This window comes from Oncorhynchus kisutch, linkage group LG15, assembly GCF_002021735.2.
Source record: "Oncorhynchus kisutch isolate 150728-3 linkage group LG15, Okis_V2, whole genome shotgun sequence".
Classification (NCBI taxonomy): domain Eukaryota; kingdom Metazoa; phylum Chordata; class Actinopteri; order Salmoniformes; family Salmonidae; genus Oncorhynchus; species Oncorhynchus kisutch.
In genome coordinates this window covers 93,466,809-93,479,223 of record NC_034188.2, presented here as the reverse complement: position 1 = coordinate 93,479,223, position 12,415 = coordinate 93,466,809, and the positions used below count along the sequence as shown (strand labels likewise).

Genomic DNA, 12,415 nt, shown 5'->3' with positions numbered 1-12,415 from the left:
CACACCATCCTATATAACTACTGTCTATACTGTCTATACACACCATCCTATATATCTACTGTCTATACTGTCTATACACACCATCCTATATAACTACTGTCTATAATGTCTATACACACCATCCTGTATAACTACTGTCTATACACACCATCCTATATAACTACTGTCTATACTGTCTATACACACCATCCTATATAACTACTGTCTATACTGTCTATACACACCTTCCTATATATCTACTGTCTATAATGTCTATACACACCATCCTATATATCTACTGTCTATAATGTCTATACACACCATCCTATATAACTACTGTCTATACTGTCTATACACACCATCCTATATAACTACTGTCTATACTGTCTATACACACCATCCTATATAACTACTGTCTATACACACCATCCTATATAACTACTGTCTATACACACCATCCTATATAACTACTGTCTATACACACCATCCTATATAACTACTGTCTATACTGTCTATACACACCATCCTATATAACTACTGTCTATACACACCATCCTATATAACTACTGTCTATACACACCATCCTATATAACTACTGTCTATACTGTCTATACACACCATCCTATATAACTACTGTCTATACTGTCTATACACACCATCCTATATAACTACTGTCTATACTGTCTATACACACCATCCTATATAACTACTGTCTATACTGTCTATACACACCATCCTATATAACTACTGTCTATACTGTCTATACACACCATCCTATATAACTACTGTCTATACTGTCTATACACACCATCCTATATAACTACTGTCTATACACACCATCCTATATAACTACTGTCTATACTGTCTATACACACCATCCTATATAACTACTGTCTATACACACCATCCTATATAACTACTGTCTATACTGTCTATACACACCATCCTATATAACTACTGTCTATACACACCATCCTATATAACTACTGTCTATACACACCATCCTATATAACTACTGTCTATACTGTCTATACACACCATCATATATAACTACTGTCTATACACACCATCATATATAACTACTGTCTATACACACCATCCTATATAACTACTGTCTATACACACCATCCTATATAACTACTGTCTATACACACCATCCTATATAACTACTGTCTATACTGTCTATACACACCATCCTATATAACTACTGTCTATACACACCATCCTATATAACTACTGTCTATACACACCATCCTATATAACTACTATCTATACACACACCATCCTATATAACTACTGTCTATACACACCATCCTATATAACTACTGTCTATACACACCATCCTATATAACTACCGTCTATACTGTCTATACACACCATCCTATATAACTACTGTCTATACTGTCTATACACACCATCCTATATAACTACTGTCTATACACACCATCCTATATAACTACTGTCTATACACACCATCCTATATAACTACTGTCTATACACACCATCCTATATAACTACTGTCTATACACACCATCCTATATAACTACTGTCTATACTGTCTATACACACCATCCTATATAACTACTGTCTATACACACCATCCTATATAACTACTGTCTATACACACCATCCTATATAACTACTGTCTATACACACCATCCTATATAACTACTGTCTATACACACCATCCTATATAACTACTGTCTATACACACCATCCTATATAACTACTGTCTATACACACCATCCTATATAACTACTGTCTATACACACCATCCTATATAACTACTGTCTATACACACCATCCTATATAACTACTGTCTATACACACCATCCTATATAACTACTGTCTATACTGTCTATACACACCATCCTATATAACTACTGTCTATACACACCATCCTATATAACTACTGTCTATACACACCATCCTATATAACTACTGTCTATACTGTCTATACACACCATCCTATATAACTACTGTCTATACACACCATCCTATATAACTACTGGCTATACACACCATCCTATATAACTACTGTCTATACTGTCTATACACACCATCCTATATAACTACTGTCTATACTGTCTATACACACCATCCTATATAACTACTGTCTATACTGTCTATACACACCATCCTATATAACTACTGTCTATACACACCATCCTATATAACTACTGTCTATACACACCATCCTATATAACTACTGTCTATACACACCATCCTATATAACTACTGTCTATACACACCATCCTATATAACTACTGTCTATACACACCATCCTATATAACTACTGTCTGTACTGTCTATACACACCATCCTATATAACTACTGTCTATACACACCATCCTATATAACTACTGTCTATACACACCATCCTATATAACTACTGTCTATACTGTCTATACACACCATCCTATATAACTACTGTCTATACACACCATCCTATATAACTACTGGCTATACACACCATCCTATATAACTACTGTCTATACTGTCTATACACACCATCCTATATAACTACTGTCTATACTGTCTATACACACCATCCTATATAACTACTGTCTATACTGTCTATACACACCATCCTATATAACTACTGTCTATACTGTCTATACACACCATCCTATATAACTACTGTCTATACTGTCTATACACACCATCCTATATAACTACTGTCTATACACACCATCCTATATAACTACTGTCTATACACACCATCCTATATAACTACTGGTCTGTTTACTTGGTCCTATACACCATCCTATATAACTACTGTCTATACTGTCTATACACACCATCCTATATAACTACTGTCTATACACACCATCATATATAACTACTGTCTATACACACCATCCTATATAACTACTGTCTGTACTGTCTATACACACCATCCTATATAACTACTGTCTATACTGTCTATACACAACACATCCTATATAACTACTGTCTATACACACCATCATATATAACTACTGTCTATACACACCATCCTATATAACTACTGTCTATACAGACCATCCTATATAACTACTGTCTATACACACCATCCTATATAACTACTGTCTATACACACCATCCTATATAACTATCTGTCTATACACACCATCCTATATAACTACTGTCTATACACACCATCCTATATAAACTACTGTGTCTATACACACCATCCTATATAACTACTGTCTATACACACCATCCTATATAACTACTGTCTATACACACCATCCTATATAACTACTGTCTATACACACCATCCTATATAACTACTGTCTATACACACCATCCTATATAACTACTGGCTATACACACCATCCTATATAACTACTATCTATACACACCATCCTATATAACTACTGTCTATACACACCATCCTATATAACTACTGTCTATACTGTCTATACACACCATCCTATATAACTACTGTCTATACACACCATCCTATATAACTACTGTCTATACACACCATCCTATATAACTACTGTCTATACTGTCTATACACACCATCCTATATAACTACTGTCTATACACACCATCCTATATAACTACTGTCTATACACACCATCCTATATAACTACTGTCTATACACACCATCCTATATAACTACTGTCTATACTGTCTATACACACCATCCTATATAACTACTGTCTATACTGTCTATACACACCATCCTATATAACTACTGTCTATACTGTCTATACACACCATCCTATATAACTACTGTCTTATACACACCATCCTATATAACTACTGTCTATACACACCATCCTATATAACTACTGTCTGTACTGTCTATACACACCATCCTATATAACTACTGTCTATACTGTCTATACACACCATCCTATATAACTACTGTCTATACACACCATCATATATAACTACTGTCTATACACACCATCCTATATAACTACTGTCTGTACTGTCTATACACACCATCCTATATAACTACTGTCTATACTGTCTATACACACCATCCTATATAACTACTGTCTATACACACCATCATATATAACTACTGTCTATACACACCATCCTATATAACTACTGTCTATACACACCATCCTATATAACTACTGTCTATACACACCATCCTATATAACTACTGTCTATACAGACCATCCTATATAAATAACGTCTATACACACCATCCTATATAACTACTGTCTATACACACCATCCTATATAACTACTGTCTATACACACCATCCTATAAACTACTGTCTATACACACCATCCTATATAACTACTGTCTATACACACCATCCTATATAACTACTGTCTATACACACCATCCTATATAACTACTGGCTATACACACCATCCTATATAACTACTGTCTATACACACCATCCTATATAACTACTGTCTATACACACCATCCTATGTAACTACTGTCTATACTGTCTATACACACCATCCTATATAACTACTGTCTATACACACCATCCTATATAACTACTGGCTATACACACCATCCTATATAACTACTGTCTATACTGTCTATACACACCATCCTATATAACTACTGTCTATACACACCATCCTATATAACTACTGTCTATACACACCATCCTATATAACTACTGTCTATACACACCATCCTATATAACTACTGTCTATACTGTCTATACACACCATCCTGTATAACTACTTTCTATACTGTCTATACACACCATCCTATATAACTACTGTTTATACTGTCTATACACACCATCCTATATAACTACTGTCTATACTGTCTATACACACCATCCTATATAACTACTGTCTATACTGTCTATACACACCATCCTATATAACTACTGTCTATACTGTCTATACACACCATCCTATATAACTACTGTCTATACACACCACCCTATATAACTACTGTCTATACTGTCTATACACACCATCCTATATAACTACTGTCTATACTGTCTATACACACCATCCTATATAACTACTGTTTATACTGTCTATACACACCATCCTATATAACTACTGTCTATACACACCATCCTATATAACTACTGTCTATACACACCATCCTATATAACTACTGTCTATACACACCATCCTATATAACTACTGTCTATACACACCATCCTATATAACTACTGTCTATACACACCATCCTATATAACTACTGTCTATACACACCATCCTATATAACTACTGTCTATACTGTCTATACACACCATCCTATATAACTACTGTCTATACACACCATCCTATATAACTACTGTCTATACACACCATCATATATAACTACTGTCTATACACACCATCCTATATAACTACTGTCTATACTGTCTATACACACCATCCTATATAACTACTGTCTATACACACCATCCTATATAACTACTGTCTATACTGTCTATACACACCATCCTATATAACTACTGTCTATACTGTCTATACACACCATCCTATATAACTACTGTCTATACACACCATCCTATATAACTACTGTCTATACACACCATCCTATATAACTACTGTCTATACTGTCTATACACACCATCCTATATAACTACTGTCTATACACACCATCCTATATAACTACTGTCTATACTGTCTATACACACCATCCTATATAACTACTGTCTATACACACCATCCTATATAACTACTGTCTATACTGTCTATACACACCATCCTATATAACTACTGTCTGTACTGTCTATACACACCATCCTATATAACTACTGTCTATACACACCATCCTATATAACTACTGTCTATACACACCATCCTATATAACTACTGTCTATACTGTCTATACACACCATCCTATATAACTACTGTCTATACACACCATCCTATATAACTACTGTCTATACACACCATCCTATATAACTACTGTCTATACACACCATCCTATATAACTACTGTCTATACACACCATCCTATATAACTACTGTCTATACTGTCTATACACACCATCCTATATAACTACTGTCTATACACACCATCCTATATAACTACTGTCTATACACACCATCCTATATAACTACTGTCTATACACACCATCCTATATAACTACTGTCTATACACACCATCCTATATAACTACTGTCTATACACACCATCCTATATAACTACTGTCTATACACACCATCCTATATAACTACTGTCTATACTGTCTATACACACCATCCTATATAACTACTGTCTATACACACCATCCTATATAACTACTGTCTATACTGTCTATACACACCATCCTATATAACTACTGTCTATACACACCATCCTATATAACTACTGTCTATACACACCATCCTATATAACTACTGTCTATACACACCATCCTATATAACTACTGTCTATACACACCATCCTATATAACTACTGTCTATACACACCATCCTATATAACTACTGTCTATACTGTCTATACACACCATCCTATATAACTACTGTCTATACACACCATCCTATATAACTACTGTCTATACACACCATCCTATATAACTACTGTCTATACACACCATCCTATATAACTACTGTCTATACACACCATCCTATATAACTACTGTCTATACACACCATCCTATATAACTACTGTCTATACACACCATCCTATATAACTACTGTCTATACACACCATCCTATATAACTACTGTCTATACTGTCTATACACATCATCCTATATAACTACTGTCTATACACACCATCCTATATAACTACTGTCTATACACACCATCCTATATAACTACTGTCTATACACACCATCCTATATAACTACTGTCTATACACACCATCCTATATAACTACTGTCTATACACACCATCCTATATAACTACTGTCTATACACACCATCCTATATAACTACTGTCTATACACACCATCCTATATAACTACTGTCTATACACACCATCCTATATAACTACTGTCTATACACACCATCATATACAGTACATATATACATATATGTTTATCTTCCGCACTTTGATATTCAATACAATTGCCATGGGGTTTTGTAGTGTGTTTTTAAATACTGCATTCTCGATTTAGCTCATTCTATCTGCTGCTGTACATATCATTCTTTATATATATATTGTGTAAATGAATATAGTGTAAATGCTCCACCCTCAAAAACTCTATTTAGTTTGTCCTTTTCTTATCCAGTTTCTGTGCTGTTAATATTAATGCCGTTCTCTTCTCATCTCCTCTCCTCCATTCTCCTTTCTTCTCTACTCCTCTCCTTTCCACTCATATCCTCTCCACTCTCTTCTCCACTAATCTCCTCTCCACTCATCTCCACTCTCCTCTCTCCAATCTTCTCCTCTACTCTTGACTCCTCTCCACTCATCTCTCTACTCCTCTCCACTCTACTCTATTCTCCTCTCCACTCATCTCCACTCTCCTCCCTCCAATCTTCTCCTCTCCTCTTGACTCCTCTTCTCTTCCCCCAGCCCTCTACGTCCTCGGTGACGTCTGATGAGAAGGTGGATTATGTCCAGGTGGACAAGGAGAAGACGCAGGCCCTCCAGAACACCATGCAGGAGTGGACAGACGTCCGACAGTCCACCGACCCCGCCCCTAAGACTGTAAAGTCCTGACAGTAACCATGGGGAAGACACAGCGCTCTGACCTCATGTCAAGACAAGCATCTCCTATAGGATGTTACACTGTTACTGACAGAAGTCAGTTTGAGGAGTGAAGGAACATTTATGGATGGCGGAGACACAGATTACCTCTGTTGGACAGGCTAAAATTACTTGAGGACTGAAATGAGGACTAAAATGAGTTGATGACCGAAATAAGGACCGAAATGAGGACTGAAATGAGTTGAGGACTGAAATGAGGACTAAAATGAGTTGAGGACTGAAATGAGGACTAAAATGAGTTGAGGACCGAAATGAGGACTAAAATGAGTTGAGGACTGAAATGAGGATTTAAATGAGTTGATGACTGAAATGAGGACTTGGCTCAAAAAGAGGAGACAAAAAGTCTACGCCTAGCCGTGTTCTGTGGTGATCATCAGTGCTGTGCAGCCAACGCTTGATGCAGGCGGACAGACACCCAACCTGAACCTGCCAAAGCTTTTCTTCCTAAAGAGACTGTTAAAGCTGGACTGGAGTGATAGGAACTTGCCTTCCCGAATACTAACCTGTACAGTAACCTTTCTTCTCGATTTTTCTCTGAGTCTGTCAAGATTTGGGGAACAACTCTTCTAGTTCTTCTCTACAGCCATTTTAACTGTAACACAACGTTGAGTGTGTTTTCTTCCTGTTTAGCTGTAAAACTATTTGCTGCCAGTCAAACTGCTATCGTTATCTAACCACCCAACCAGGCAGTGGAATTGTATCAGGAATGCATATTCTATTACAGATGCAGCCTCATTTTGCTTGATAGGATATGGGGCGTGGGGGGGGGGGGGGCTCGTCAGGCTCGCTCTCCCATTCTTTTCTGACTTCAGTCAACCATTTTAGCTGAGCCTTGCAGAAGTGAAACAAGCGTAGAGGTTATTTTCACTGCACTGCAGGCAGTATTTTCAGCTTAGCCGTGCTTGTCTGGTGTAGGAGACCAAATAACAGCCTTACAATAAAATATTCTCTCCAGGAGCCTTAATGAGAATTTCAAAATGGCTGTCGGTTGATCGAGCTCGTTTAGATAATGTATTCATCCATAAATACTGGTTCTTTCGTTAACGGGGTGACTCTGGTTGCAGCGACTGCTCTTACACTATAGACGAAAGCTCAGACATGTCAGAAAGAAGTAATGAAGACCGTGTAAAAGAAGAGACAGCATCTCATTTCATTTAGTTTATATTTGCATATAATGGTGAAAAAGGGGTGTGTCCCAAATGACCCCTTATTCCCCTATGGGCCCTGGTCTAAAGGAGTGCACTATAGGCCCTGGTCTAAAGGAGTGCACTATAAGCCCTGGTCTAAAGTAGTTCACTATGGGCCCTGGTCTAAAGGAGTGCACTATAGGCCCTGGTCTAAAGTAGTTCACTATAGGCCCTGGTCTAAAGTAGTACACTATAGGCCCTGGTCTAAAGTAGTGCACTATGGGAGAAGGGTGCCATTTGAGACACAGATGGTGTGAAATATCTGTGTTTGGTTCATTGATGCTCGACACTAGAACAGTTTTCCTTGGGGGAACCCCTCAGCTACTCTCTCTCTTTCTCTCTCTAATGGACCCGAGAGAATTAGAGACGTCAAAGAGAGAAACGTTGTAAGGATCCACTGTAAGGAAAAGGTTTCCACTACAACATTATAACACACACGTAGACGTAGACACATTCACAAACACACACACCCTACATGAACATGTGCACTGACAGACAGGTTGACGAGTAGGAACATTTACTGAGTCGTTATAACGTTGGACACAGAGGTCAGAGGTCAATGTGTCCACGTTCGTTTCCTCTAAACGGATGTCTTTGACAATTAACTGTAGTTTTCATTCTGAGATAAAGCATTCATTTTGAAACAAAGTGAAAACCAAATCCCAAACGGCGTCAATAACCTAACTTTTTTTTTTAACTAAGAAAACAAAATCTGGGTGCCATTTTAGAAAAGTGTAATGTATTCCAAATGGCACTCTAAGGGGCCCTGGTCTAAAGGAGTTCACTATAGGCCCTGGTCTAAAGGAGTGCACTATGGGCCCTGGTCTAAAGTAGTGCACTATAGGCCCTGGTCTAAAGGAGTGCACTATATTGGGAATAGGATTTGGGACACAGCCTTTATTAGAAAACGACAGACGAAGAGCAGTGGCATTCATTACAATTATTCTCAAATCTGGACATTATAATTTCATGAATTCTGATTAAAGAATGTCGTTTTATTCTAGGGATACACTTATTTTTAAAAACATAATTATATTAACAGGTTAGTAATACATTCATTCATAACCACTTTAATGTGGGGGCAAAATATGATTGGCAATAATATTTCATTTTGTGTACATTAATGAATGTCCAGTACTTCTTTTGTGGGCTGGAACCACTAAAAGGTAAATCACTATTTAAGGTTTTCTGTCCCAAATGGCAACCTATTCCATATATTTCCCTTTAGGTCCTGGTCTAAAGTACTGCACTATAGGCCCTGGTCTAAAGTAGTTCACTATAGGCCCTGGTCTAAAGTAGTTCACTATAGGCCCTGGTCTAAAGTAGTTCACTATAGTGAATAGGATGCCATTTGGTACGCACTGAAGAATTGACGACCAGTACGGCCAAAGGTTGCTTTTGATTAGATCGACGATGGTGTTATTGATGGTTGCTAATGGTTACATGTTCATGTTTTTCTATCCTTATTGTTGTTGTTGTTGTTGTTATTATTATTTTTTACTGGCAAGGGGGGTGGGGTTTGGGGGGAGGTAATATACAAATACGTTGGGGCTCAGAATAATTTGGGCTCAGATCTTTGCGGAATAAGTGTGTTATTTTTTCTCTCCAATTTTTACGGTTGAATTTTGTGATCCATACTTCTACACAGAGAGAGACATGTAGTTGACTAGTGATCCATACATCTACACAGAGAGACCTGTAGTTGACTAGTGATCCATACATCTACACAGAGAGACCTGTAGTTGACTAGTGATCCATACATCTACACAGAGAGAAACCTGTAGTTGACTAGTGATTCATACTTCTACACAGAGACCTGTAGTTGACTAGTGATTCATACTTCTACACAGAGACCTGTAGTTGACTAGTGATTCATACTTCTACACAGAGAGACCTGTAGTTGACTAGTGATTCATACTTCTACACAGAGACCTGTAGTTGACTAGTGATCCATTCATCTACACAGAGAGAAACCTGTAGTTGACTAGTGATTCATACTTCTACACAGAGAGAGACCTGTAGTTGACTAGTGATTCATACTTCTACACAGAGACCTGTAGTTGACTAGTGATTCATACTTCTACACAGAGAGACCTGTAGTTGACTAGTGATCCATACATCTACACAGAGAGACCTGTAGTTGACTAGTGATTCATGCTTCTACACAGAGAGACCTGTAGTTGACTAGTGATCCATACATCTACACAGAGAGACCTGTAGTTGACTAGTGATTCATAATTCTACACAGAGAGAGACCTGTAGTTGACTAGTGATTCATACTTATACACAGAGACCTGTAGTTGACTAGTGATTCATACTCCTACACAGAGAGACCTGTAGTTGACTAGTGATCCATACATCTACACAGAGACCTGTAGTTGACTAGTGATTCATACTTCTACACACAGAGACCTGTAGTTGACTAGTGATCCATACATCTACACAGAGACCTGTAGTTGACTAGTGATTCATACTTCTACACAGAGAGACCTGTAGTTGACTAGTGATTCATACTTCTACACAGAGACCTGTAGTTGACTAGTGATCCATACATCTACACAGAGACCTGCAGTTGACTAGTGATTCATACTTCTACACAGAGAGAAACCTGTAGTTGACTAGTGATTCATACTTCTACACAGAGAGAAACCTGTAGTTGACTAGTGATCCATACATCTACACAGAGACCTGTAGTTGACTAGTGATCCATACATCTACACAGATACCTGTAGTTGACTAGCACTGATTAAAAAAAGGCCTTGCTATGTGAACTGTGATTCACAAAGAATGGATAGTGATTGAAAAGGGTTGTTTCTCTGTTTTGTCTGTCTGCATCTGAAATAGCACCCTATCCCCATGTTGACCACTACTGTTGACCAGGTCACACTAAGGGTGCTATCTCAGATGGACCCTCTCTGTCTGATGTGAAATGGATAATGTAATTGTATTGTGTTGAGAGAGTAACATGTAAGTGAATGAGCTGTGTATGTTGTGTCGTGGGTGGTAGATTGTGTGTTGTTGTAGAGTTATATAATACAGACCTGACTGAGTGGAATAGAGAAAAGCTGCTCAATAGGGTCTATCTTTTTTACTGGCCTGTGTGTCCCAAATGGCACCCGTATTCCCTATATATAGTGTGCTATTTTTGACTCGAGCCCTGTTGCCCCTGGTCAGAAGTGGTGCACTGTAGAGAATAGGATGTAATTTGGGACGCGGGCCCCTTACTGAGTCGACATACGGTATTAAGTAGAGGACATGTTGGCTCTTCTGATTTCTAGCATTTAATCCATTTGTTGGATTGTGAATTAATGTATTAATTTATTACATGTTTTTCAGTTGAAAAAGAAGTGTCAAAACAAACAAACAAACAAAAAATGGCTCTACTAACATTAATTTATGCAAATACGTTGTCTTGATTATTTTGTGAAGCAATATGCCAAACAATGCCAATGTGATGGTAAAATGTGGTACATTGGGGATACACAAAATAACACCGTTATTCCTGTATTATATTAGACTCAAACTGTGGACATCAATAAATCGTCAAGTGTAAAAAAACAACAACTGAAGTGTTTGTATGGTAGTGGAAGTAGTTCAACGTATGTTGTAGGTTGTAATAGCAGGTTAGCAGTTTTCATCAT

The 12,415-nt window shown here is 37.4% G+C and overlaps 1 protein-coding gene across 1 annotated transcript in view; it reads left to right on the top strand.

Moving 5' to 3' along the window:
- The window catches only part of gab2 (GRB2-associated binding protein 2), a 242,690-nt gene extending 230,355 nt beyond the window's left edge, over window positions 1–12,335 (top strand). Inside the window, 1 exon segment of the mRNA XM_031791464.1 lies at window positions 7,393–12,335. Within this exon segment, the coding sequence (XP_031647324.1) occupies window positions 7,393–7,539 (147 nt within the window). The 3' untranslated portion in view covers window positions 7,540–12,335.
- The last annotated feature ends 80 nt before the right edge of the window (window positions 12,336–12,415 follow it).